Here is a 27,996-nt window from a genome sequence, read left to right as displayed (position 1 = left end):
CCTGCCCTGGGGCAGGGGGACACAGTGAGAGCTGTGTGCCCAGCATCCGGCTCAGTGGGAAGGGCTGAGTGGCTCAGAGCCTGCCCTCAGCCATGGCCTGGGAGGATCTGGCTTCTTGGGGGGGCCATGGGCATCCTGGATATTTGTGAGTGCCCCCACCACCCCGGTGTCCAGGAATGGGGGTGGGGTGGGCCCGGCCGCAGGTGCGAGGCCTTAGCTGGCACCAGGCTGGCACTGCTGCCGGGGCTCGGGTGGTCCGCCCACCTCCTGCTCCGGGCTCCCGGCGAGATCCACCCGCTGCTCGTCCATCCGCTTGGCCTGGACCCTCTGGATGAGGCTGAAGAAGTCCTCGTCGGGCATGGTGGGGCCACGGGGCAGCACGTCGGGTGGGGGACAGCGCTGGTCGTCGATCCTGGAGGACTGGGCAGACATGGACACGTGGGCCGGCAGCCTGGCCTTCCCGGGCCTTGCAGGGCCTAACCCAGCGGCCAGTGGCCCCACAGACAACTCGGAGGCAAAGGCTGCTATCCAGCAGCAGGGCCAACTCAGGAGGGCTGGTCAGGCCACCTCGGGCCTTCCTGGGAAGCACCTCCGGCAGTGGAGCTGAGAGCCCTGACCCCAAGAACAGTCCACCTGGCAAGAGTTTTCCACAGCCGCTGGGAGTGGCAGGGCCAGAAGACAGCAGCTTGGGTGGCTTCCCAGGCCGCTCGCAAGGCCACCGGACAGCACGTGTTCATGAACCCCAGGGATGGGGTGAGGCTGCAGCTCCCAGAGCCCCCCAGGGCCCCATCAAGTCCCATCGAGTCAGGGGGCCAAGGGGGTGGCCAGGCTTCTCTGCAGGGTCTGGAGCAGAAGGGCCGGGAGGCGGTGCAGCCGCGAGAGCGTGTGTGAGTGTGGGCGGGGGGCTCGGGGCTTCCCGGAAGGCGCTGCATTCGAGGTTCCTCGGACTTGCCCAGGGCTGCGCCTTCCTCTTCTCTGTGGGAATGAACGTCACATCTGGAAACTTCCCAGCTTCCTGCATAGGGGGCTGTGGTGCTGCCCCTCCCTGGAGATTTCACTGAAGGTTTCCTGACCCTGAAACCCTGCCTGCCCCTGCACTCTGGGGGTACTGCCTGGCCCTCGGTTTTCTCCATCCAGATGTGGAAGGCTGGAGAGGTACCTGAGGCCATGGTCTTGGGGACCCGGTGACCCCAGGCTCCAAGCTCCTGTGCTGTAAGGAGCGGCCGGCCTGAGGACGTCCTGGGGTGGCCTTCTCAGGGGGCTGGGGAGGTGGGCCACAGTTTAAGTACCTATGGGTGCTCAGTGACACTGGCAGAACCGGCATAGTGTTCTGCATCCCCCCAGACCCACTCTAAGACCGGGGGACGAGAGCTTGTGTGTGGCCGCCCTGGGGCCGGGGGCCTGGGAGGACAGGCGGTGGGGAGATGACTGGCACCCAGCCCCCAGCCCCGGGCTGCATGCCCACCTGGCACTTGATGAGCATGTTGAAGAACTCATCCCCTGGCTCCTGGGGGTCCCCGTCACCTCGAAGGTGCCCCAGGTTGTTGTGGGTGATGCGCAGTCCGGGCAGGCTGCCCACGCTGGCCCGCTGGTCGTCCAGCCGGCGGCTCTGGGAGCTGGCGATGAGGTCGAAGAACTCCTCAGTCTGGGGGGAGGCTGTCAGCGAGGGCTGGGCTGCGGGGGACAGGGGTGGGGTGAGCTCCAGGGAAGCAGGGCGCCACCGCGGGTCAGGCCTGAGCTCTGAGCCCAGCACAGCCCACTGCACCCCCAGGGCCGACCCCAGACCCCAGCTGCTCTCAGCTGTCCCCACCGTGGGCCCCACACCCGCCTCCAGGAGGTGATGGGAGGAGAGCCTCGCCTCCCACGCCCTCTCCCCAGGACGGCTGTGCTGACACCGTGTGCTCCAGAGGCGGGATGATTACACACTTCTCAGGATGTAGCTTTGCGCAAGGCGGGGACGTGGAGCTCACAGTGACAGGGGGCACTTTGCAGCTGGCCTGCCCTGCCCTCGGAGCACTGCAGCAGAGTCGGGGTGCTCACCTGGTCCCAGTGCCGCACCCTTAAGGCCTAAGGGAGCCGACCGCAGGTGCTCACCCATTCTCTCCTCCAGGGTGGGGGCAGCTGTGGCTTCCGCAGCTGCGGGCTGGCCCTCCTCCAGGGGGCAGCGCTGGTCGTCCATGCGGCTGCTCTGGAACTTGCTCAGCAGGTCAAAGAAGCACTCCTCGTCGGAGGAGGGGGCCCGGGGGATGCTCTGCGTGAGGCAGGTGTGGGAAGTCGGTGCTGGCTCTGGACCAGCCAAAGGTGGCCCTGTTGGGGCCACCACCCCTCACAAACCCCTGGACACGACTGAGGGGCGGCTCAGCTTGAGCCAAGATCAGGACCCTCATCCATCACCTGCTCGCCACCCAGGCGTCTTCCCCCATCTGCCCCTCGCTCCTCCCCACAGCATCACTGCCACTCACTTCCCTCCTCCCTTGGACCCTGGCTTCCCCATCCAGGCTGCCGTCATCCTCCCTGGACTTGACACTGCCCTCCCCCGGGGCCGCTCACACCCTCTCTCCCAGCCTGGTATGCCTCCTCCCACCTCTCAATGCCCCGAGCCCCACGGGCCTCTATTGTACACTTGTGTCAGCCCCCTTTGATGAGCTCTCCTCTGGAGCCCTGGCACCCAGCACAGCACTCACCAGTGATTGCTGAATGAACAAACGAGTGACAAGGCCCTAGGCAGGCAGGGTGCCTTGATGGCCATTACACACACTTGCTGTGGTCAGTGCCAAGGCCCTGGCAGTGATGAAGGTAGACCCAGAAGGGCCAGTAATATCAGGTCATATCACCAAATGGAAAGAGCCCAAACTGGGGGAGGTGAGGGCTTCTGTGTTTCACCTCAGTTCCACTTCTTATAAGGTTTGGGCATGTTTTTATAAGGTTCTGAATCCATGCGCGGGCCCAGAGGACAGCAGCTGTGTGGGGGCCAGGACCCTGGGTGCGGGGTGTTAAGGCCAGAGACAAGATGCTATCACCCTCAGCCCCCGCCTCCACATGCTGGCTTAGAGATGCATGTGGCGGTCCAGGGTCTGCTCTGGGTGGCTCGGGGCGGGGACAGAGCCAGGATGCCAAGCTCGGGTCCTGGGTTGCTGGGTGGACCGCAGGGACTCGGAGAGATGCCATCAGTGTGCAGTCTGGGTGCAGGGATGGCTGACCCTGGGGTGACCCAGTTGGGGCCAGACAAGTCCCACTGGCAGGGGCAGGATGGGCGGGGAGGGTGGCCCTCAGAGGGGCCACAGTTCTGGGGGGAGGGCTGGGGTGAGAAGTGTGAGACCAGGTCGCTGTGTCAGGCTGAGCCCACTCCCACTGGCCTCAGTTTATAGGTGCACAGAGGGCATGGTCTCTCAGGCCAGCCTGGCCTCATCAGGCCTGGTCCAGGGCCCTGAGGACTGACAGGTGGATGGGGAAGCTTCCAGAGGACACTTTGGCTGCCAATCACTGCCCGACACCCTCCCCTCAGAAGGTAGTGGCCTCTGCCCAGCCCTGGCCTGTCCATCTCTCGGCTGGCTGGTGGCTGTCATGGCTGCTCAGAGTTGGGTGCCGCCCAAAATGTGTCAGGACCCCCAGGGCTCCCGACTTCGCATCTCCAGCCTGTTTTAGAGGAGAGTGGGGCCAGGGAGCTGGCCCAGCCCAGCCTGGGCTCCAGGAGCACAGGGAGAGCTGCTTAGAGCTGGGCTCAGGCCATGGGGCAGTGAGGCCTCCGAAGGCCAGGAGGACCCGTCGGCCAACCTGGGCAGGGAGGGGCAACGGAGCGGGCAGTCCTGACCTGCACCGACAGGTGGGAGCTGGGAGAGATCCCACCAGGGCTCAGGCTCCGGGGCTGCCTCTCCCCACACGCACACGCACACGCACACCAGGGCAGACCCGGAGCCGAGGCTGGGGGACCTCAGGGCTCAGCTCTCCTGCAGCCCCTACAGAGCCTTGAGGAAGAGCCAGGGCTGAGGGGCCCAGCCCAGAGGGCCGTACCTAGTCAACTAGGGCCTCTGAGGGAACCCGCAGGCCCAGCAGAGCGGCCAGGGGCCCAGCAATAACCCAAGCACAGGTGGGGACCACACACAGGTGCCCCCCAGGAGGTCGTGGGCTCTGCTCACAGGCTGTTGGTGGCCCCGGGCACATCAGTGTCACCCCCGCTGCAGGGGACAGCTGCTGCTCCTGGCCCCAGCCCAGCATCTGGTGCCAGCTGGGATCTCCCAGGTGGACCATGGGCCAGGTGAATGGAGTCAGGCCCCTCCCACCCCGGGATCCCACTCCTCTGGACATAGGTCCTCCCAACATCTCTCCAGCCTCCCCTGGGCTGAAACTCTGGCTCAAGAAGTGCACCTGAATGAGATGGGTTTGTTTGGTGGCCTCTCGTTGCCCCATCACCACTGTGGCCAGGGCTGGGCCGTCCAGACAGGCTCTGAAGGCACTGTGGCAGGGCCGTCTAAGCTCAAGACCCAGGACGGGCTGGGGCCTGGAAGCCCTCACTCTCCCCAGGACTGGGGCCACTTGTGAAGGGCGGGCTTCCCTTACGTGGGAGACTGCTAGCCTGAGACCACAGGCACACAGGTGAGGCCTGGGCCCCTCGCTCAGGACACCATCCTAGGTCCCAGCAGGACAAACTCAGGGGACCTGGGGACTACCCCTGGCCCCTCCAACCTTTCCTCTGCCCCAGACTCAGGCTCCTTCCGTCCTGGAGGTCTCAGAATTCCTTGGGTCTCAGCCTAGCTCCTCCAGCGGGAGTTTCAGCCTAGTTTCTCCCCAGGAGGAAGGAGCCAGCCCTGGTCGCAGAAACTCTCCCTTCCCCTAGGCCCGGGGCTACCCCCTCCAGCTGGTGCAGCCAGCCTTTGGGGCTTTCTGAGCTGCTCAGGACTGAGGGTGGGGGCTGATGGCAGCGGGGAGGCAGCTGGGGCGGTGCGAGCAATGCACTGGACTCTCCCCCCATGGACTGGCCTGGGCGAGGCTGCTAGGGAGCTGACTGCTCACCTCCCGCGGACTGCACAGCCCCCGGTGTAACTGCACACCCACCCACTGGCCACTCACCCACCCCGGCCCCCCACGAGCAGAGCTCTGCCCCCGAGTCCAGCGCCCACAGGCCTGTGACCCTCCACCTGTGTCAGGCCCCGCACTCACGCAGATCCGAAGCTCTCCAGCAGAAACCAGGTGCGGTCTGGGGTCCTTGGCCACGTGGAGCCCGGGCAGGACGCCAAGGTCCCTGTGCCAGTGCCCTACCCGCTGTGCCCGGTGCTGCCTCGCTGCTGAGACCCACGGGGCCGTTAGCTTAATGCTTAAATAGGACCCAGGGCGAGGGCCCCTCCCCGTCCCCGCCCACCTTCGCAGCACACACGCACCGCACACACGCAGGCGCGCTCCGTAAACACTGGAAGATGAATTTCCCTGAGCACAGAACCTGTGGGCAGTCACACCAGAAGGGGAGGGGGACGGAACCTGCCCGGACAGCACTTCCTCACTCTGACAGCAGCCCCGGCTTCCTTCCCCTCCTTCCTCAGCCCAGATTCCCGAGGCCCGAGGCCGGGAGCTGGAGCTGCGGGTGAGAAGCCAGGTGGGTCGGTGCCCTTTTCCATCCTGGGCCTCGGTGGCTGTGTGGCCTGACCTCCCTCCCCCCTACACAGCCACCTCCCCACGCAGCAGCGCCCTGGCCTCCGCCCGGCCCCGGCCTCCTGCTGCCCAGCCTGCCCTGGTGTACCTTTCCTGCTCTGGGAGGTCCGTGGAGTCCTAGCGTCTCACAGCAAGACACTTGTCAGCCCAGCCCTGGGGTCCAGCAGGGGCTGACCCCAAAAGGCATCTTGGGGAGCCAGCTGTGAGCCCTGGCAGGAGAGGTGAGGACAGGATGGGGGGCACTGGAGCCCCCCATCTAGGGCCCTGTCCTGCTTCCACAGTGAGCTTGGAAGTGCTGATCCCCTCCCATCACGGCCCTGGGGGAGGAGGGGCCCCCACCAGCAGCCCAGGCCTGGCCCTTTGAAGCTGCCTCCTGTCAGGCCCCAGTAGGCAGGGGGCTCAGCCTACCCTTGGCCTCAGGCCTCCAGCTGGGACCAGGCTCAGCGCTCAGCTGTGGGAATTGTCTCCAAAGGCACTACCACGGCCCGAAGCCCTGCTGTGTTCTCTGCAGAGGCCAAGGGGGAGGTGCCAGGAGCTGGCCCTGGCCCTGGGACCCCAGCTCCACCGCCCCTAGCTGGACGTCCTCAGGCCATTTCTTCCCTGCTCTGCGCCTCAGTTTCCCCTCTTCAGACAACTGTAAACACAGCACACTTAACAGGCCTGAGCGTCGGCTCTGTCTGTTTGGTGGAAGGGGCTCTGGGTGGCAGCTGTGGGATGTGGCTGGGGCCAGAGTGAAAAGGTGGAGCAGGTGAGCAGTCGGCAGCACGTGGCAGCCATTTCCCGGCCTGGGCTCCACCTTCCCAGGTCCCACCTCTGGGGCTTAAAGCTCTGAGACCCCCGGATGGGAGTGGGGTACAGCTTTGCCTTGGCTGCCATCTTTGGCGAGACTTCAAAAACAGCCCTCATGCTGCGAGGCTGGCGTGGTTTAGGGGTGCGAGGGAATCAGAAAGACAAGTCTCTCTTTGCTTTCCCTGTTTTGGGGGCCTAGGCAGGCTCTGCTGCCTCCACCACTCAGCCTCCCTTTCATAGAGTGAACATGGGGGGGTACCACCAGCGCCATCACCTGGTAAGTATGGTCCTAGATGGAGAAGCCAGGTGGTGGGAGCCATGAGCACAGGTGGGAGCCCTGGGCAGGTCCTTCCTGCTCCAGAGCTCTCTGTGGCTCCCCAGTGCCCTGGTGGGGGTCAGTCACACCTCCTCAGACCCCAAAGTCCCCCGTTGTGCTAGTGGCAACACCCCTGCACCACCTGGGCTTGGGGTGGAGGAGGAGCAGGGCCAGCTGCTAACACAAGGGAGTGTCAGCAGCGGCCCCGTTGGCCTGGGACCTGATGGGGGACTCCTGCCCCAGGCAGGGACCCCTCGCCTTCCCACGGGATAGCCTGGCCCATGTGTCCCGCTCCCTGTCTTACTCCACAGACACAGACTTCTGGCCCTCAGTTGGCTCGTCTGGTGGCACTGGGGTCAAACGGGTCAGTGGAGGCTTCCCCAGGCTCGCGATAGATGAGTGCAGAGCAGCCTCAGGCTAAAAACACCCAGCACGGTGCCCACGCCCCTTGAAGGCTGAGAAAGTGCTGATTAAACCCTTGGAGGGAACTATTTTTAGACTAATTCTCTGACGTTTGAACCCAGGTGTTCTGCATGGGGGGCTCCAGGCTGACCTCTAAACCTGGGCTTGACCAGAAACTCAGGTTTGCCCTTCTGTGTCCCCCGTACCCTAACCAACTCCAGAGAGCCGGGAGGGGCCAGCCTAGGCTCCTGGGCACAGTGGGACGCCGGGCAGGAAGAAGCCACACCCCCATTCCTCCATCCGCCGCTGTCCGTCTACCTGATCACTAGCACACCCATCCCTCATCCATCCCCGGAGATGCTAGGCCTCCCAGGTCGACTGCCCAGGATGGGCTCAGAGCCCCCTGGGGCCCCCTGTTGGCACCCAAGGAGAAGTCTCCTACCGTGCGAGGCACCTGCACCCGGACGTCTGCACTGTCCAGTGGGGAGTGGCCACCTTCCCGGGGCCTCCTCTCAGCAGCGTCCGGCCCCTCCTGGTACTTCCTGCTCCTCACGGGGAGGGGGAGCAAGTCCCTGCCCGGCCCCCGCCAGTCCCCCGCATGGTGGCTGTCTCCATTCTGCTCCTGGAAGTGGGGAGGAAGGCCGGCCATCGGAGTGGGCCAACAGCAATTCTGAACCAATGCTCCCCGTCCCAGGACCCTAAAGGGTGGCTGAGCAGACGCTGTCACCCCTGTCTCACTGAAACTCACGGAGGCACTCAGGTGCCAAAGGGAGGAGGCAGCGTGGGGGCAGGCAGAGACACGGTGGGTGCTGGAGGAGCTGGGGCTGGGTGTCTGACTGCCTCAGACACCCGCCTTCCCACACAGTGGGAGACTGTGGGTGGCCCTGAGCTTTGTCCCCTAGTGGGTCCCTGTAACTGAACCCAGTCTATACTGGAGGAACCAGAGGCTTTGAGAGGGGAGGCCACTGCCCCAGGACCACACAGTACCCACCCCTGGCAGGTACAGAGTGGGCCCAGGGCACCCAAATCTGTTTGGGGTTTGCCAAGTCCCAAATGCCCCATCTATAACAGCTTTGCTTCCTCACGGAGCAGAGTCCGAGTGGGCAGGGAGCGGACAGGAATGGAGGCCAGCCAGGACACTGGGGACAGTGGCTGAGGATTGGAGGAAGGCGGTCTACAAGGTGTAAGGACTCTGGCTTGTTCCCTTGGGGCCCTGGCTGGCGGGACTCTGAGGTGAGGAAGAAGAGGATGGGCGCTGGTGAGGCAGGGTCCCCTGGGGGCCTCTCAGGGCAAATGGCCTGTCCAGGGTCCTGGGCTGCAAAGGGCACATCAGTCTCCCATGGCAGGGAAGTGATGCAGACAGGAGCCCAGGCGGGCAGCAGCAGCTCAGCACACACTGCACCAGCCTCATTAACCCGCTGCCTACTCCCTGTCGCCCACCCCCAAAGCGCCCCCAGGACCCCGCCTAAGACCCACTCACCCGCTCCAGGGGAAGCCTCAGGAGGTCCCAGGTCTCCGCGCTCAGCCTCTGCGTCCTTTTGGGCCTGGCCCCTGAAAGACAGCAGGCCTGGTCAGCTGGCACTGACCCCTGGCCTTGAGGTGGGCTGGCTTGGGAGCCAGGCATTCCAGGCTCCTGCCCCCTGCCCGACATGGAGGCAAAAGCAGGGTGCGCATGACCTCCGGCCCTATCAGGACAAGCAGTTCCTCGTAGAGATAGGGCCGATCTGCAGGGACTTGGGCAGGGTCTGGCTCTGGTGCTCCCCCGTCTGGTCCAGTTTCCAAATTCTGGACCTCACACTCTTACTCCCCGGCCTTAGCTTGCACTGCTCCCTCTCCTGGGAGGCCCTTCCTGCATCTGCGCTGCCACAGCCAGCCGCAGACTCAGCTCAGCTGCTCCCCCTACTCTGCCTGCACGGTGGGCAGCCCAGGTCCCCCAGGGGGGCCGAGTGAGCTCTCCTCTGAGGGCTGGACGAAGCGAGAGAGACAGCTCCAAGTAGGAAAAGATGGGCTCTGTCCGGAAGCAAAGGATTGGTGCATCACCCATCCCACAGCCAGTACCCACCCCAGCCCACAAAAAGCCCTGTTCTGCCTTCCTGCGGGAGGCCAGCTACGGTCCTCTCTCGGCTGCCCCTGGATACCCTGGGGGTCCAACTAGGTTTCCCCACCCCATCCACTGGGCCCTGCACGGCTGTCTCTGCCCCACCTGGCCCTCCACCACAAAATGTCCTTCTGAGACGCAGCCCGCGTCCAGCTCCTCCGGGGCGGGACCCTCATGGCCACGCGGACAGCGGGCGGAAGGCCCTCTGGGCCCAGCTAAATGCACCCTCTGTCTGGAGTGTGCGTCGAGGCGGTCTGAACCCGGCGCTTCCAACGGTCCTCGCCCTGGGCTGAGCCCTGACTGGGGGCATTCAGGCCTGGCACTGCTGGCTGGCTTCCTGCCCCGCCCACTTGAGAGGGCCAGGCCTGGAAACTTCCCCAGGGATGCCCCACCACCGCCGAGTCTGACTGGCACCTCGTCATCACTTCTGTCCCCACTAGCCATCTGTCCCTGCACAGCCTGTCCCAACCCACTGGGCCCCTAGCGCCTCCCTCGCCTTCACCCCCGACCCCACTTCTGAAAACCTGGCAGCTTCACCTTTGGGACAGACCCAGGATCTGACACTCCCTCCCAGCCCTGCCTTCCTGCCCAGCCTTGCCCCCCCCCCCAGTCCCTTCTCCATGCACGGGCCAGAGAGATGCCCTTAGAATCCGGATTAGATTTTCTTCCTCCTCTGCTAAACCCTGCAGGGGCCCCACTGGTGTCGGGGTGAGGCTGACACCAGGGCCCACCAGGCCCTCCCCGACCCTGGCCTGCCACCCTCAACCCCAACCCTTACCCTCTGCCCTCGCTCCGCTCCAGACACAGTCCCACTGTTCCTCCCTGCCAGGTCCTCCTGCCTGGGGTGGGGGGAGGGCCTTTGCAAGGGCTGTCTGGTCTACCTAGACTGCTGTTCCTCTTAAGCTCAGGGCTCACTCCTTCCCTTCCTTCAAGTGTCTGCTTAGATGTCACTTATGGATTGAATGTTTGTGTCCCCCAGATTCCATATATTGAAGTCCCGAACTTCAAAGTGATAGCAATGAGGAGGTGCCTTGGGAGATGGTCAGGGTGGGCTGAGGTCATGCGGGCGAGGCCCTGGAAATGGGACTGGTGCCCACATGGGAAGAGACCAGAGAGCTCATTCTCTCTTCCCCCTGCACCCCACCCGTCTCACCTGGGCCAGACCAGGAGGAGGGCCCTCACAAGGCCCTGCCAAGTGGGCCCCAAGCTCTTGAAGGTCCAGCCTCCAGAACCAAGAGAAAAAAACATCCACTGTTTTAAGAGTTTTTTTTTAAATTTCTTTTTGGGGGGGTGGTAATTAGACTTATTTACTTATTTATTTATTTTTAAAGAAGGCACTGGGGAGTGAACCCAGGACCCTGTGCATGCTAAGCATGCACCCTACCACTTGAGCTGTACCCTCCCCCCAACATCCACTGTTTAAGCCGCCCATTCTGTGGTGTTTTGTTACGCAGCTCAACCTGACTGAGATGTAGGTCTCTGTGAGGCCCATCAGCTGCTGTATTTAATGCTACGTCCTGCCCCACCTGACACTCCCAACCCCCTACCGACCTGCTTCCTTCCAGGCTCCTGTAACACATCATTTGTTTTCTGCGAATTTATCATTTCTCATTTGTTTCGTTCGCTGCTGTGCCCCTAGAGCTTGGACAGGGTTTGGCACATAGGGGCTTTCAGGACAGTGGAATGAGTAGCAAGTGTTTACTTAGTGCCTACTGTGTGAGGACCTGGGTGCATTTTCAGGCACTGTTCCTTCAGGGCTGTCCCCAGCATAGGAAGTACTGGCCACCCTCCAGGGACTGTGGACATTGGGCCTCAAGAGAAGGTGACCACCACCAACGTCACAGAGCCTGAAGGGGCAGAGCCAGGGTCAGGATGGGAAGTCAGGGCTGTACGTGTGTGCCCACACTGGGGGGGGGGGCGCGCTACGGGAAATCAGGCTTACCCGGCCAGCCCTTAGGGGGTCGAGCTGAGCACAGCCAGAAAAGAGAGACGTAAAGACAGACTTGTCCTCATGCCCTGAAGCCCCGATCTGTCCATCACAGGTGCCTGGCATGTGGGTGGGCTGCAGGCACTTGCTGAATGCACGGACAGACAGTGATGTGTCTGCAACTCTAGACCTCCCCAGGGCAGGAGCTGTGACCTTGCCCCTGCCAGGAGCTCTTCCCAGGACCACCAGTGGGTCTGCTTCCCAGATGGGGACACTGAGGCACTGCTAGGTCAAGTTACTACGTCAGCTGACCAGGATGTGTAGAGCCAGGGTGAGAGCCTGCAGCCGAAACTGCCAGTTAGATGTTATACTGTGTACATCCCAATCTCCCATCATGGCTGAACCCGCTTGTCCAGGGACTCCCCTGCTCTGGGCCCAGGACCCCCGCAGCATGAGCAGAGGAGGCAGGGCAGCCCCACCCTGGACACAGAGCTGACTGCCTCCTCCCGTGCACTGATTATGTTGTCACGCCAAGCAGGCGCAGTAGGACCTCAACCAGCATGCTCCCCCCAATCCTGTGCCCTCCCGGGACAGCCACCTGGGCAGACTGATCCTGGTCCAGGCAGCAAATGGCAGGGAGGTGCCCCCTCCCACCCAGATTCACTCTGAGCCCTCTTTGCTGGGGTGTGGGCAGCAGGGGCCATGAGTTGGGCTCTGGGTCCTCCTGCATGAAGTGTCCTCGTTTTTATCATGATAGAAAAAAATGTCCCTAGGCCTGGCCTCCAGCTGGCCAGCCACCACCAGGCCTGCCGCCCCACCACGGGCCATGCCTCCTGTCCTGTGTCCATACTGGCCACAAAGGCCACGCCCACAGGCTTCTTCCTGTTCTGAGGCAGCCCAGGGCTCCTACCTCCCATGGAGGTGCTTACCTGGCCCCCTTCACCTCCCTGCACACTCACAGGCTCCGGATGTGCAACTGTCCCATCTGCATCCCCAGGGACAGTTTCCAGAAGACAGGCACCCAGCTTTCTGGAAACTGGGCCAGCTCACCGCCCACGCTCAGTATGTGCCAAACGAACGAGTGAGTGAGGGATGAATGAATGAGGCCGCTCCAACAGACAGCCTAGCCATGGCTCCCTCCACAGGCCTTGCCCGAGCAGGGGTCTCCTCCGGAGCCACCCAGACTCAAGGTGCTGGTCGGCCTCCAGCAGTTGCATCCCAGGGCTGGGGCACCCAGGGCTGCCCAGAGCCCTCAGACCTGGCTCCGCGGGCCTGGGTGGGCCACCCCAGCCACTGTCCTCCCAGGGGGACGGCCTCTTCCCAGCGTCTGCTGGCAGCCTGGTGGGCGGAAGCTTCCAGGGGCCCTGGCTGGGAAGGGTCTGGGCACCGGGCAGGGCAGAGGAGCAGGCATGGGGAAGACAGAAGCTGCCTTGTTCCTGCACGGCCTGGCCGGTCACCAACCCTGAGCCCCCCTTCCCTCAGCTCAGAGAAGGCAAATGCCAGGAGACGCAGGGCTGGGCCACACCTCTCTGGAAGCATTTCCAGATGCTGGGACCGGCCCTGCCCCCACCTGCTGCTGGGGTTCCCAGAGGGTGGCCTCACAGGGCCAGCTGCCCGCCCTCAGAAAACCCCAGCCTGAAGGGCAGATGTTGGCCTGGACAGGTTGGGTAGGGTGGGGAGAAAAGAGGGCCATACTCCATCCTATCCCCACTGGCCACAGCACCCCCAAAACAAGAGTGGCTGAGGGCCCCAGAAGGGCTCTCCTGTCCTCAGCCTCTGAGCCGGGTGGCACGAGCCCCTATCTCTCAGGACAGGCCACGTCAGAAACCCAGGCGCTTCATAGCACAGGAGTCCAAGACCTGACACCACGGCTGGCTGGCCTCCCAGCCTGGCTCTGGGCAGGCCGGCAGGGCTTGGAGGCTGGGGCAGGGTGGGCACTCTCAGGGACACAGCATGAGGGGTCTGGGCCAGAATCCCTGAAAACTCAAGAACCACGGGGACTCTGTGGGCCAGTAGGGGACACCTAAGTCCCTGCCCAGAGCCTGCCCCCACCCACCTGCAGGAGGCCAGCTCAGTGCGGCCCCCTCCCCCAGTGCCCCATATTTATTAATCTATTTGCTTTGCAGTGAACGTCCTGTCCTGGTCTGAGTAGCATCTCTGACCTGTATGGGGCGACCAGCAGCCTGTGAATGAGGTCATTGTACCCACCGTGGCTGGTCTGAGGCCTCGGCTGATGCATACCCAGCGCACCTCCCTCCACCTCAGATGATTCAGCCCCTCCCTCCTGCCATCAGGCCCCTCCCACTGGGCTCCCACAGGAAGGCCTCCCCCAGGCCCAGCCCCCAGCCTGGAGCGGGATCTTGGGCTCCAGAGGGGTGGAGCAGCAAGGGAGAGGCAGTGAGCTGTGATGATAAACCCAGGGACTCATCAGGGTGGCCCCAGAGCCATGAAGAACTGGCCTGAATGCCCCTTTGCCCGTGCTGTCCCCCACCTTTTAGTCCCCCGATTCTGACCCGCCCTGGGGAAACAGCCCTGTCTGTGCCCCAGCACCTGTCATTCACTCACCCCTATTGTGAACTGGGCTGGTGAGTGGGGCTCAGATGCTGACAACCCCCAGGAACAGGGCTCCACATCTTCCGAGGGGCCCCTTCCCTCACCCGGCAGCCATCAGAAATTCTCGTTTAGGGACAGAGCCCATCAGCCCCAGCATGAGGCAGGGCCCACTGGCCCCTAGGCGGCTCTCCTGCCACAGCCCTGCCCTCCGAGGCCCCTGCATCCCAGGTTGAAGTCTGAGCCTGTCAGGAAACAGGATTCCCACCCCTACAGGCCAGGAACTCACCTTGGGCCTCATAGCCAGCCAGGTCTGGCTTCTCTGCGGCCGCCGGGCTGGATAGCCGGCCCAGTGCCAGCTGCAGCTGCGCCACGTTCATGCGGGCCGTGAGCTCCCCGCTGCGGTCCCCAATCTGTAGTCAGGCAGGGCCCGGTCAGTGGGCAGGTGGGCTGGGAGGCCCTGCCGTGAACTCCCACTGGACCATCACGATCCTGGGGCCTTCAAGGGAAATAAACTGGGCCCCACTGGGCCCTAGAGTGGACTCCAGAGGTGTCCCTGGGTGGGAGTGGCCTCAAGAGCCCCAGACAGCCCCCCTTCACATCCCAGCCTGGCTGTGCCATATGGAGCCCTCCTTCTGGGAGCCCTCGTGGCAGAAAGGCCGCATGCTTAGCCAGGAGCAAGCCAAAGGAAGGGTGGGGCAGGAGGGACCTGCGCATGGAGCCCCAGGGCCACTGCCCGCCCTGCCTGTGCTCGGAGGGACATGGTGACTAGCCCAGTGGAGGGCTCTCCAGACCAGGACCTCCCCTGACTCGAGCTTTCCTGCTCCTCCCCATGTCCACCGGGGCACCAGCAGGTCCTGCCCGCCCATGGACTTTGGCCCATGGCAGGTATGGACAGGCGCTGGGGGTGTGCCAGAGGGAGGCAACACAGCTCTGCTCCCGGGGGTGTGGTGGGGGCCGAGGAGCGGGATGGGGTGAGGTGAGGACAGATCAGGAGCCAGGAGACAGAGTTCACCCATGATGACGCCCTCAGAGACCCTGCCCGTCCTCCCTAGGAAGGTGTGAGGGCCCTTCCCTGGTTGAGGGCCCCAGGGAAGACCCCCCAGGGCCGCCCCCCAACAACCTCCGGTAGATCCTTCATCCTTGGGTTTTGGACACAGGCCTTCCACGGCCCAGCCTGGCCCAGTTCAGTCAGGGACAGAGGCACCTGCCTGTGGCTGCCCAAAGGTGCTGCTCACACTCTAGGAGCAGAAAACAGGCTCCTGCCCCCCACCCTCCCCCGGGACTATAGCAGACAAGCAGCCACCAGGCCTCTGAAGGCCCGGGGTAGCTGGGCCCCATCACGGCGCACAGCACAGCCAGGAAAGGACAGGGAGGCAGTCCAGGAAAGAGCCCAGAGCACACAGAGGCACCTGGCCCAGTCTGGAGCAGGCTGGGCAGCACATGGGCAGCCTCCAGTGCCGGCCGAGGGCAGGGTTGGGGGCAGAGAGGGGCAGGCCGGGCTCACCTCCTGGGAGATCTCCAAGTGCTTCTTGGCGAAGGTCAGGGCCTGTGCTGGGCTCCCCATGGATACGTAGGCATTCCCCAGACTCCAGCACGCCCGGCCCTCGCCCACTCTGCCGGAGAGGGAAACTGAGTCCATGTCTGTGCCACCCAGGCCTGCTGGCCTCCCTCCTAGTCTGGCCAGCCCAAGCCCTGCCTCCAGGTGGTTAGGCCCATCACAATGGGAGGTGGGAAGGCAGGGTGGCTTGCTGGGGTGTCAGGGGCTGCCCATGGATGGCCCAGAGTTCCTGGTGTGGCCTTGACTGCCCCCTAGTGGCCAGTGAGGCTCTCACCCCTGTGGCTCCCTCCACCCTGGGCAGCAGTGACCTCATTCCCTTGGATCATTAATTTTTAAATTGAGGTGAAAATAACAGCACGGAAATGTAACCACTGTAAACGCACAACCCAACAGCGCCACACACGTTCACAGCCTGGACCCTTGTCGCCATCTAGGTCCAAAGCATCACCCAAAAGAAAAATCACAGGCCACTGTAAGCCTCCTGGCCGAGCAGCTTTTTAGGAGCTCCCTCCTGTCCACCACCCATGAAAGGAACCTGGCCAGTGGCTCTGAGTTCTTGCACTGCAGCCGCTGCCCCACAAACACACTGCTGTGTGTTTAGGAGTCTTCGGTCAGGCTGTCTGTCTCCCCACGGAGACTAATATTTGCATAGACACAGAGACAGAAGGGGAAGGGAGGGTGTTCCAAGGGGCAGTGGTCTGAGAACTAGGGCACAATCCCCCAAGCTTGTGCCAAGGGTCACTGCGAGCTCACTCAGTCCTACTCAGAGAGCTGCGTGGCCCAGTGACAGAGGGAGGCTGAGCCGAGGGGTGCCATCGGTGGTCGGTGGCACCTCAGATGCAGACCAGCGAGTCTGAACTGCAATCAGCTTGCAGTTCAGCCCAGGAGCCTGAAGGGGCTGTCGGGAGCCCTCCAGTCTGGGCCTGCCCACCCACCGCGTCCCCGCCGCACACACCTGTCGGCCAGCTCCTGGGCGATGAGCAGGTGCCGCAGGTGATACTCGGCAGCCCGCTCGTAGTCCTGCAGCAGCGTGTACGTGTTGCCCAGGCTGTAGCAGGCCTGTGCCTCCACGGCCTGGTCCTTGAGCTGCCGGGACAGCTGCAGCGTCTTCCTGCGCAGGGGGCGGGGAAGTCAGCCCTCAGGAGGGAAACTTCCAGTATGCCCTGCCCCCTCAGGGCACTCGTGCTCCCACGAAGCCCCCTTTCCAAGGGGCAGATGGTGGGTGATGGGGGAAGCAGCCCTTTGGCCCAGAGGCCTCCAGCCCTAGGATTCCACTGGGGGTTTCTCTGGCTTTGTCAGTCGGCCCTTCCAGTGGGGTCTAGAACCCCCCATGTGGCCCCTGGGGAGTCTGGGAGGGCAGACCTTGGGGTGGGCGTTTCCGTGGCCTGGTGTCCAGGCACCCTCCTAGGCCCAACCCTCTCCCTGGCTGGGCAGCGCGGGTGGGCGGGGCCTGCCTACTTGTAGTACTCTGCAGCCACGTCGAAGCGCCCCAGGAAGATGTGGGCGTTTCCCAGGTTGCTGTAGGCCCTCCGCTCTGCCGCCTTGTCTCCAAATTCCTTAGCAATGGCCAGGCGCTGAGGACACAGACATGAGGCCCGGGTGGTTGTGGAGCAGCCTGGGACCTGATGTGGATGGCAGGTGCTGCCCTGCCCAGCATGGTTCAGCCTGATGTCTGTGTGCTCAGAAGGGCAGCCCCGGGAGCCCCAGCACCAAGCCAGACAAAGCCATGCCACTCTGCCCCAATATTGGGGCGATCCCACTGCTGCCACGCTGTGCACTCACCTCCTTGTGGAAGGCGGTGGCCTCCGTGAAGCTCCCCAGCAGATAGTGCGTGTTGCCCAGGTTCCCGTAGGCCCTGCCCTGGGCCGCCCGGTCGCCCAGCTCCTTCACCAGGGACAGGTTCCTCCTGGGGGCCGAGCCTGTCTGAGCTGCGTCCCTCCCAGCGACCACCCACCCAGGCTAGAGGATGCTGAGCGGGTGGCCTCACCCTCCCAGAGTTGTGTTCCCGAAAGAGGGTGGCTGGATGCTAAGCTCCAAGGCTCAGGTCAGGGGCTCCCCAACCCCCGACTCTGGTTTTCAGATGCAGCCTCTGGAGGGGAGGGTTCTCCCACACCTGGGGGCCTGGCCCAACGTCCTGGCCCTTCTTCCAGCCAAATGTTTTAAAACCCCGCACCTGGCTGTGGCTCCACAGTTCCCTGCCTCTCTCCACTGCTGTGTGTCATCAAGAGGTGGGAAACGCCCGGGCCTGGTGGGTCCCACCAGGCTGAGGATGGGTGGGGGTGGGGGAGGAGAGTGCTCTGACCCTGGGGCCGCCCAGGTCCCTGCGTTTGTGAATCTCGTGGACAAACTCGCCCTGCTCACTCGTAGAACTCAGAGGCCCGGCGCAGCGTCTCCCGGACAGCAGGGGGCAGGTGCCCAGGGTCCTGCGCGGCGTTCCAGGACAGCTGCTTGCCCTTGGCGTGGTACACGTTGCCAATGTTGTACAGTGCCCTTGCCTCCCCGACCTGTGGGTGACACCGAGGTTTGGGGGGTGTCTCCAAAGCCACAGTCCCCAGGAGCCAGCCGCTCAGGCTGTGTGTCTGCAGAATGGGTATTCCCACCAGCTGGCCCACCATCCCGCTCTTCCTGGGGCCCTGAAAGCAAGGGCCCACGGGGTGGCATCACTGAGTCCAGACACTAAGGTAGGGGTCACTGGGAGGGAGGGACCTGGCCCCACCCCTTCTGGCTGCCCCTCCCTGGTGCCCAAGAGTAAGGTTCTGGCTCCGCTCCACCACCTCCTGCTGTGACCTGGGTGAGTCGGCCACCTCTCAGCCGCAGTCCCCTCGCCTGGACAGCGGCAGGGAGGCTCATCTCACAGGGTCACGGGGGGGACACAGAGCACGGCTGCTCCACTGACGTCCGCCCCTCCAGCCAGGCCTCCTCCCGGAGCCGGGCCCCCAGCCCTCCACTCCCAGAAAGGTGACTAGACAAGGTGTTGGCAGATTCGTGGGAAGGTCGGGGGAAAGGGGAGCTGGCATAGAAGTGACGGACTGGGAGCCCCAGCCTGGGGAGCCGGGCCTCAGCCCCACGGTGTCTGTGTGAGCTGGAAGTGCCCTCATTTCCAAGAGGACCATCCTTCCGCCTTTCTCCCACGGCGGGAGAGCGTGGGGCTGCGAGCGGTGTCATCTGTGGCCCCAATCCCAGACCCTGACAGGGGCACAGGTCAGGGGGTGCTGCCCACCTTGTCCCCCTGCTCCTGTGCGATGTCCAGGTGCCGCTGGCAGCAGACGACAGCCTCATCAAAGCGGCCCAGAACCTTGAGTGTGTTGCCCAGGTTCCCGCTGGCTTTGGCCTCCCCCATGCGGTCGCCAATGGTCCTGGGGGGCAGGGAGGAGTGAGGGGCCAGACCAAGGACTGGTGGGGACCCTGAGACCAGCAGGGAGCCCGGTGAGGGTGGCAAGGGTCTGGGGGGAATGGGAGCCCACAGCCACTGGGACGATGCTGGGCTGGGGTCCCGTAGTGGGCTGAGGCCCAGCGCAGAACCGCTCTTTGCTGGGTCAGGTCTGGGGTTGGCACTTGAGCAGCCTGCAGCTGCTGGGGGGCTCAGGGAGGCCCCTGGATGGAGGAAGGGAGAGTTGAGGGGCCTTGCAGGGGAGTTTACAGTAACTCGTTCAGTGAATGTTTGCTCTGTGCCTGGCTGGGTGCTGAGGACAGGGCTCACTGGCTAGTGCAGAGGGCCTGTGAGCAGGGTTGGAGGGGAGCCCCGGGAAGCCCTGCCCGAACCTGGGAGGCCTGGGCCTCTGATGGGGCATTTCCTGCAGGCCTGAAGGAGCAGGAGTGGGCAGGGAACACGCAAGGGGAGGGTATTCCAGGTGGGAACAGCATGGGCAGAGTTCTGGAGGCCAGAGGAGGACAGAGACACTGGGGAATGGTGGGGGTGAGAGGCTGTGGAGTAGGTGTGGCCAGCGAGGAAGAGGTCGGAGTTCATGGTGGGAGGAGGAAGGGGCCCCCGGGACAAGACCACTCCATACAGGGCAGGTGGGGAGGCTGCCCTGAGCCCCCCAGAGACAGGCACATGCACACAGACATACAGACTCGTGTGCCTACCCAGACGTGGAATGCTGGGCCACGCCCACGCTGTTGGATACACTCACAGGCGTCTCAGCTTAAACACAGCCCCTGGGGGCACCTCCGAATCCCCCCCAGGCTAGGGGTGCCCCTCTGGGTTCCCATGCTCACACTGGGAATGCCACTTCCCAAGGGCAGGGCACCCAGACGCTGCCCAGTGGCCGCCCAGCAGGGGAGGGGCAGCCCGGCCCCCCGGCCCGCCCCCCCGCCCCCCCCGCCCGTGGCTCACCGGGCGAGCAGCAGGTCGTGCTTGTGGTACTCCAGCGCCCGGGCGTACTCCTTCAGGTAGAAGTAGGCGTTGCCCAGCTGGCTGTAGATGGCGCTCAGCGTTTTCAAGTCCTCAGTGCCTACCTGCACAGCGGCCTCAAAGAAGGCCACGCCTGCCTTGAAGTCCCCCGCCTTGCACAGACGCTCGCCCTCCAGGGCCAGCTCCAGGCACGAGGCCTCCATCCTGGGCAGAGAGAGGAGTCGTCACAGCCTGCCTCTCACGCCGGCACGCCTGGGGCCCCACGCTCCTCCACGTCGTCCCTCAGACCTGGGCCCATTGGACGGCGGTGGCCAGCCCCATGCCAGTGGGGGCAGACCCAGGTCTCTTTTTGGCTGAACTCTTAGAAGAGCACTGGGTCCGGCAACAGGCCCCACCCGAACCTCACTGTGCGCCTTCCTCTACCCCGGGGCCCCAGAGTGCCAAAGCACCGTGTGAGGCTGCGATGACAGTCAAACGCTCAGCCTGCGGAGGCCAAGCTGCAAACACTGCCTCCGTCCCCCGAATCCCAGCCGACAGGACAAGGGCTGCCCCTGGGCCAGGTGCCACACGCTGTCTTCCAGAGTGGCCGCGGTAGCCTGGGGCAGGCCCTGATCCCCAGTGAGGACGACCAAGGCTCACAGGGTCACGGACAGTGCCACACAGGCAGGATCCAACCCAGCCCCGCCTCCGCCCTGCATCCTCAGGCAGGGGGACCCCATGCTTCAGGCTCTCGTTGGGGGCCTGGGGCTAAGCCATCACCTGTCCTCACCTCCCATCCTCTGGGGAGCATGGCTGCATCTGAGCTGATGTCCTTGTCTAGGGGCAGGAAGGGGGTTTGTCGGGGGAAGGCACAGGAGCAGCCAGGGAGAGGGCACCCCCATGAAGAGCAGGCGGCACCCCTGCCCCCGCCCGGTGACCGCACAGCAGGTGAGCACCCCGGAAAAGCCAGAGGCAGCTCTGCCCGTCACAGGCCGCCGGATCCTCCTCCTCCTCCTCTTACGCCCACTGCTTTCTGATGTCAGCAGAGTAATTTAAAACATGCACCCCAAACAGCCCCATTGCACCCCAAGGCCCTCCCCTTGTCTGTGTTGTTAGAATAGTGGAATAATCAGGAATTACTGGGGGAAAACCAATGCATTTCCTTAAAAAATAAACAAAATTGTCCAGAGCAGTGCTTTTCAACCAAAATGCCCCTTTGATACAAAACCACAATGCTCCGTTCACTCTTGTCCCTGTATTATCGAGAACACGGGGCACTTTCAACTTCTACAAATGAGAAGGATGCCTCGGGAATGGGCAAGGGCAGTGAAGCCCTTGAGAAGCTGAGCCCTGCGCCCTGCACCCGTAAGCTCAGCGCTCTCTGTTGGGGAAGGCCCCACCTTCTGGGTGCCCCTTGTCCAGCCACCACTCTCCAACGTCAGGGTCACTCCTCCTGGGAAAGTAGGCTCCTCCCCTCCTGGAGGATGCAGGGCCGTACTCACAGACCCCACCACCACCCCGCCATCTCCCTGCCTCCCAGGGCCTGCGGTGGATCAGGGGATTCAGTCAAGCAGAGCCCAAGTGGCCTCACTGAGAACTGGGGTCAGGGACATGGCCTTGACACCAGGATGTCAGCCCCTGGGGCTCCCTATCACCATACGTTGGAGCCTTGGCAGCCACCTCGCCCAGCGCTCTTGGTAGAGCCATTCCGACGCCACGTCGCAAGAGCCCATGGACAGTCCCACTCCCATCACCAGGGCCACACACGGGGCTCCCTGTTTAGGGCCTGCTTGTCCCTGCCCAGCTGCTCACCACACTGTCTGACATCGCGCAGCCCTCTCCTCCCAGGAGACTGTACAGGAAGGACTTAGGGTCTGAAATGTGGGTATTTTGGGAGTCCCATGGGCTCTGGCAGATCTGATTAACGAGGCGGCCTCCCCCCACCCCACCTTCCTGCCTGGAGAGGTGGCATCAGTGGCTCAGAGCAGAGGAGGTTTCTGGCTTGGGAAGGGCCCTGGGCCTAGAGGCCAAGGGGACATGGGCACAATGGGGGTGTCCGATGCAGTCATCGCAAATCACAGATTGGGGATAGCTAACAGGGGCCCTGCAACGAGAGGAAGCCACCCAGGGAGGCATCAGGCAGGGTGTCCTGGGCTAGAAGCCCCCGGCCCTCCCTTGTCCCAAGAATCTCCAACTGCACCTTGACCTCCAGCCCAGGCCCCATCCCCAACCTGGTCACTGCCCGTGGCCAGGTGCCAGGCGCACCTCTTCCTCTGAAGGTTTCGCATCTTCTGCACGTACAACCACAGCTCCAGGCCCACGGGCAGCAACAGTGGGCGCGGGCGGGGGGCGCCATACACCACTTTGCACACAGCCTTCTCGGCCAAGCTCAGGGCCACAGGCTGGCCCTCCGTGGTGGCAGCTGGCATGACGGGGCTCTGGGCCTCCCTCCTGGTCGGCCAGCCCGCTCCCCACCTTGGCTGTTGGTCCTGGGGGTGTGCCAGCCTCAGGGTCCCCTGCTTCCTCCGACCCTAGAGGGCTGGGCTGAAGGCTCTGGTGGGCTCGGCTCTGGGAGACCCCCGGCCCTCTGGCAGGTCGACCAGGGCCTCCCAGGGTCTGTGGTGGATCAGGGGATCAAGGGCGGCTCAGAGCCAGGATCAGCACCGTCAGCAGGGCAGGCGGGCGGGGAGCCCAGAGGGAACCTTCACTGATGGGCGGGTGCACAGCAGGGGTACAGAGGCAGTGCCCAGCTCCCGCTGGCCCTGATTAGGCAAACTTGTACCCAACTCCAGCCCTGTGGCCAGTTCTGGGCCAGAGCCTGGACAAGCAGCATAGAAGAGCACTGGGCACCTAGTAGGCGCTGGCTCAGCGTTCGTAAGAGAAGGAAAGAAGGAAACGCAAAGTGTGCTCCCCCGCCCTCCTGCCTGTCTCGGCAGAGGGCAGGACCCTGGGCAGAGCCCTCCGCCTGGGGAAGCCCCCTGCCTGAACACAGCTGGGATTCGGCAAGGTCTGCACTCGGCCCCACCTGGTCCTCCTGGAGGCTCCACCCTGCCCACCCAGACTGTGTCCTCCCCGACTCTGCAGCCTGGCCTGGCCTCAGCACAGGTGTCCCCTGTCCTGTATGCAGAGAGTCAACAGGTAAGCCTGGGGGCCAGGCCACCCTGTTAGTCCCCGACCCTCTGGGGAGATGCTGGGCTTACCAGCACCTGACCATCTGAGGTGAACTCCCAGCCCCAGGTCTAACCTGGGTGTGGGAGCTGGAGGGGCCTGGGGCCGGGGAGCTTGGGAGGAACAGACACCCCCTCAGCTCCTTTCCTGAAACCTCCCAGTTCCTTCAGCCACCTTCTCAGCCCAGCTCCCAGCTCCTCCAGCCACCATGGCTGATGAGAGGCTAGACAGTGTGACCATCCCCGGGCAAAGGGGGTCAGAGCAGTGGGGGTCCGCACTAACATCCAGCGACAGAGAGGGGGACGCAGGGCTCAGTCAGGGTAGAGTCGTGGAGAAAAGTGTCAGGCCTCTCAAGAGGGCCTCCCCCGCTGCTCCAGCCCAGATCCCCTGGGGTCCCCTGGGCCCTCAGAGGCCCTCTCTGCCCCACTGCCCCACCCCGGAGCCCCTGGGGTCCCCTAGGCCCTCAGAAGCCCTCTCTGCCCCACTGCCAGAACACTTCCCTTCTCAGGGATGGGCCTCGGGATGAGAGGGAGCTCAGCGAGCCTGCCCAGCCAGAAACCTTGGGACAGGGAGGGAGGCACAGTCCCGGGTTCAGGGAGAACTAGAAAGCCTGCTCCCCCAAGCCCACCCCCGGGTCTGAGCAGAGGCAGGTGGGAGGATGTGGAGTCCGGGGCAAAGGCTGCCCAGGATGCAGGACCCCGAGGTCAGCATTAGTCCATGAGGCCCAGCAGACACTGCCGCTCTGGGCGGGGGAAGCCTGGGAGTCCTCAAAGGGGCTGGGTTGGGGGACGCAGAGTTGGGAGGATGAGGTCCCAGGCCACCCATCTGCCCACAACAGGCCCTGCTCCCCAGGGCATCCAGGCCAGGGTGCTCTGCTCCCTACCCTGAGGCCTCTGTCCAAAGCGGCTTTCCACCCGCTAGGACAGCTCAGCTCAGGGCGAGGGCAGGGCCTGGACCATCTCCTTGCCCTGTTCCTGTCGACGAGCTGAACGCCTGAAATCTGCACATGCACAACCACCCCAGGGCCCCCCTCCACCACCCAGCACCCTGTGGGGCCCTGCCCAGGCTGGCTGGGCCCACTTCTTGGCTCAATGAAGAAGATTCTGGAGCCTCTGTCTCTCCACACCACCTCTGCAGGCCTGTGGTATGTGTTGTCATCTGGCAAGATGCTCAAGACCACTGGGGACCCACTGGGGCTGCAGCCACCCTAGGCCACCAGCTCCAGTGTGGTTCTGGCCTTCCCTCCCACTGCCCTCTGCCCATTCTGCAGGACTGCTGGGGCCTCCAGAAGGCCTGTCCACTCAAGGGCTCTCAGGGCCCCGGGGCTGAGGTCTTACCTCCCCCTTCACCAGCCTCACCACCCAAACCCTGGGAGGGGGCATCCTTCCCTCCTAGGATTTGCCACCTGGGCTAAACAGATGCTTAATTGTTCATCCACAGGCCTCCACCTCCTGGGGAGAGAGCTGGCCCACCACCTCAGAGGCCTCAGGGACCAGTCTGCCCACCCCAGCCAGGCAACATTCACCCGTGAGATCCGCTCTCTGACATGGTGACTGCCCGGCGCATCTCTCCTTGAAAGTGGCTGACCAGGGTCGGCCTTCCCAGCAGCCAGACCGCAGTGGCCAGGAGGCAGGGCACTGTCTGCCAAGCTCCCGCCACCTGCCCACTGGCTCACCAGTTAATGAAGTGGTTATTGACTCCCCAGCGGCCAGCCTCACTGCTCTGGCCACACCATCCCTGCATCCCTCCCACCTCGGACTACGCCTGAGACAGCATCCCAGGAGTAGCCATCAGCCCGGCCTCATCTGAACCATACTGCCCTGCTCTCCACCCTCTGCCTCCATGGGCTCCCCACCGGGGCTCCTGACTCCCCTTGTCTGCCTCTCCAGGCTGCAGGACGTCCTCTGGTGCCCACCGCTGAGGCTGGTCTCTGAGCCAGGCCCCCAGCTTCCACCGCCCAAGGCTGACTAGGGGCCGTGTCCCCATCAGCCCCTCTCTCTGCTAAATGCAATCACCCCTGTGCGGGTCTGTCATCCACACTCTGCTCACCCCTTGTCCCGCCACCCCCAGAGTGAAGCCACATTGACTCCCCTTCAGTTGGGGGGGCGGGTCTGGGAGCAGCATGGGACAGACAATGGGGTGGGTGTAGAGATTGCTGGAGAGGAGGGGTGGGAGGGCCACCCAGCTTCAGAAAGTGCCTGGGGGTCACACTTCCTGGGAGCCAGGGGCAAAACTGGGTTGCACGGCCATACAGAGTGGGATGAGGAGTGGGATAACCCTGTCTGGGTGCCTGCTGCCTGGAGCGCACCTTTAATGGGTCACCCCATGGTAGGGGTGCTATGCCTCTCTCCCCATCCCAGACCCAGATAGGACCCCTCAGTTGCTGGCCCGCAGGGAGCCAGGAGGCCAGGAGAGGATAGCCCATAGCTCCCCTACTTTCCAGGGGCTTCTTGGCCATCAGCCCATCCCCCCCCCAGCCCCTCAGTCCCTCCTTTTCAAACTCCTGCTCTGGGCAAACAGGCACCCCCACCCCACAAGACCCATTTGCCTCCCTGACCCAGTCCCTTCGTGAGGACCCACTGGGGGCACACTCACACTCAGGCCCTTCTCAGCGTGTGTTCCAAGCCCACTTCCCCTGGGACCCACTTGGTAAGAACTGAACTCATCTCACCAGGCAGGAATGTCAGTGTGGAAAGGGGAACCACCAGGCTGGAGGGAGACAAGGCTGCAGAGCCTGCCTGGCCCCAAGGAACCCACACACACATTGGGGTTCTCCTGAAACAGCCATCCAGGGGGTGCTCAGAACAAAAGGACCCAGTCCGCAGGCCATGCATGCGCCGGGCTGCCCACCCCCTGGGCTCCCACGCTGCAGGTAGGCTTCCCCAGACGCGCAGGCTTTCAGGGGTCAGATGGTCCTTTGATAGCTCCCTGGTAGCCTCTGGAAGACAGCTTTAAACAGGAACTGCCCTGTCTATGCCTGGCCTCTGCTGCGCCCTCAGGTCCAGACTCCCACGGACCTCCTCACAGTCCCTGAAGGAAGGCTTGTGGCCATGCACCCCAAACCTCTGTGGGGCTCACCCCCTTGAGCTCAACTCAGGGCTCCACTTGCAAGCATTCCAGCCTGTGCTCAGGGCCTCTCCCAGCTTTCGCTCTGAGCTCTGGCCCTGCCCAGTGAGGGCTCCCCTACAGTCCCTGCTGGGCCCTGCCACCAAGCTCGCAGGTGAAGTGACTAACACGGTGTGGACTCCATGCTCGGCTGCGTAGGGTCTCCCAAGGCCAAAGCTCAGGACGCCCCCTCCACCTACAGCTCTCCTATGCGTACAGACAGACACACACACACACACACAAGTCGGTGGCTGCCAGGTCAACTCCTGTAGTTCTTTCAAAATCCCCTCTGTTCATCGGAGAGACAACCCTGGGGAGAGACATGCTGCCCCAAACAGCTCTCGATTCCCATGGAGGGGCCTGGAGGGGGGTCCTTTAGGACAGGCCTCCAAAGTCAACAGCCAACAAACCCACTCGCACGCCCCTCCCCCTGCATGGGGCCCCGGAGCCAGGCCGGGGCTAGCGCTCCATCCCTGAGACCGTACAATGGGGGCTGTGTCTCCAGCCAGCAGCTCTGATCAGACCATGGAGGGAGGGGCCATCAGGGCCTCATTCTGCATGGGTTGGGGGAGCACCCAGCAGAGGTTTGCTGCTGCTGGACTCCTGACTTGGGCTGGAGAATCCTCACAGGTCAGGCTAGGCCCCTTGAAGGCTCAGCAGCCAGGGAGTCCCCCAGATCTTAAAGATGGAGCAGGAATGATAATGTCCTTCCAAGCTGGAGGGGCCTGTCACCACTGTGGGGAGCCAGGCCTGCCTCTGGGAGCTGCAGTGGGCAAGCATCCCCAGCACTCATGCTGGCCCTGCTCTGCTGGACACTTGCACCTGAGGACAGGCCCTGGGAGAGGTTGTACCCGCCTCATGGAACACCCTCGAACAGTCTGGAGTCACCAAGTAGGCACGCAGCCCTGGGCAGGGCCACCCTGTCATCCCTGACAGCGCAGAGTGGAGCCCAGACCGCTGGCATCACCCATGAACCTGCCAGAGGCAGGTGCCTTTTCAGGCAGGCACACACCCACCTGGCTGGCTCTGCAGCCCCAATCCAGCCTCAGTCTACCGGACCAGGGGCGCCCGGTGGGCTGGTGGGGGCAGGGCCCCATCAATGACACAGCCTGGTCTCTTCAGACATGCTGTTCCCTGAGGTACCCAGAGCAAGGCACTAGAGAGGTGGGGCCAGGCTTGGGAGGGAATCTCCTGGCAGCCCCCTCCACACACCTGCTGTGCCAGAGGGCCCAGCTGCCAGGAGGGCAGGGCTGGCGAAGCTGCCAGTCTCCCAACCCCTGTCCCTGAACCCTACGGCGGGGGCGGGAGAGTCCGGCAGGCAGCAGCCCAGCCCGGGGGCCCTTTCTGCCCACCCCCTAGTCCCCGGGCTCTCGCGGGCGTGGGCGGCGGGAGGCCCCAGCAACCTCTACCCTCGCACCCCCTCCTCCGACACCCGGGGCACCCCCACGCCGAGCCTCCCACCCCAGCACCCTCCTCCGGCAAACGGCCCCCCATCCCGTCGGCCCCGCTGGGAGGGGCGTCCGCGCCACGTTGCGCGCCCGCCAACGCCTTTGTTCCCGGCCAGCCGCTCCCGCCTCCCGCCTCCCACGGTCCCGGCGGCCCGGGCCCCGCGCGTCCCCGCGCGTCCCCGCCGTCCGCCCTGCCCACCTGGAGTAGAGGCGCCGGGTCGCGCCGGGCAGCTCGTCGGCGGCGGCGGGCGGGGCCGGGCCCGCCATGGAGCCGGAGGCGCCGAGGGCCGCGGGCCGCGCGCCCCACGCTCGCGCCGCCCTGCGCCTGTCCGCGCTGTGCTGTCCGCCGTCCACCGCCCGCCCGCCGTCTGTCTGTCCGTCCGCGCCCGCGGGAGGCGCCGAGGAAGTGATGTGCGCGGCGCCGCCCCTCCCGCCGTGGCCGTGATGTCACCGCCGCCCGTGGGGGTGGGGGGGCGCGGACCCAGCCGCCGTTCCCTCTTCTGTCCTCGCCGTGGGGGGAGGGGAGGACGCGGGAGGAGGGGGGCGGCCCGCGGTGGGGGGGAGGGCGGAGCCTTCGAGCGCGCAGCTGGCACGGGCGGAGGGTCCGACCCCCAAACCCTCGCGGCGAAGGCAGGGGAGGGGTTGGCGCTGGCCGC

At 64.2% G+C, this 27,996-nt stretch overlaps 1 protein-coding gene across 4 annotated transcripts; it reads right to left on the bottom strand.

The window, feature by feature from the left end:
• Positions 1–68: 68 nt before the first annotated feature.
• On the bottom strand, positions 69–27,848 carry GPSM1 (G protein signaling modulator 1). 4 transcript variants are annotated; one of them, XM_072960424.1, is made up of 14 exons: positions 27,540–27,848; positions 19,623–19,844; positions 18,507–18,642; positions 17,648–17,790; positions 17,069–17,192; positions 16,745–16,932; positions 16,242–16,397; positions 15,233–15,341; positions 14,015–14,138; positions 8,631–8,701; positions 7,593–7,772; positions 2,095–2,251; positions 1,466–1,674; positions 69–420 (listed from the first exon to the last, which is right to left on the bottom strand). In XM_072960424.1, exons 1-14 carry the CDS (start codon positions 27,605–27,607, stop codon positions 214–216), a joined length of 2,094 nt encoding a protein of 697 aa, XP_072816525.1. In that variant the 5' UTR covers positions 27,608–27,848; the 3' UTR covers positions 69–213. The 4 variants fall into 4 exon arrangements, with proteins under 4 accessions (XP_072816525.1, XP_072816527.1, XP_072816528.1 ...); XM_072960426.1 differs by having other exon boundaries at positions 16,745–16,860; XM_072960425.1 differs by having other exon boundaries at positions 279–975.
• Between the last annotated feature and the right edge of the window lie 148 nt (positions 27,849–27,996).

This window comes from Vicugna pacos, chromosome 4 (assembly GCF_048564905.1).
Source record: "Vicugna pacos chromosome 4, VicPac4, whole genome shotgun sequence".
Classification (NCBI taxonomy): domain Eukaryota; kingdom Metazoa; phylum Chordata; class Mammalia; order Artiodactyla; family Camelidae; genus Vicugna; species Vicugna pacos.
The sequence above is the reverse complement of the archived record's forward strand: the minus strand, read 5'-3'. Positions and strand labels throughout refer to the sequence as shown.

Bases quoted from the DNA above. Each gene is read 5' to 3' on its own strand.
- GPSM1 (XM_072960424.1), bottom strand. From the start codon at position 27,607: ATGGCGGGCCCGGCCCCGCCCGCCGCCGCCGACGAGCTGCCCGGCGCG. The intron at 16,933-17,068 runs GTGAGTGCACAG...CATGCTGGGCAG, and splicing joins CCACCGCCTTCCACAAGGAG to GGCAGCACCTGCCATCCACA. The intron at 2,252-7,592 runs GTAGGAGACTTC...TGCCTCACGCAG, and splicing joins GGGTGCAGGTGCCTCGCACG to AGCATCCCCCGGGCCCCCTC.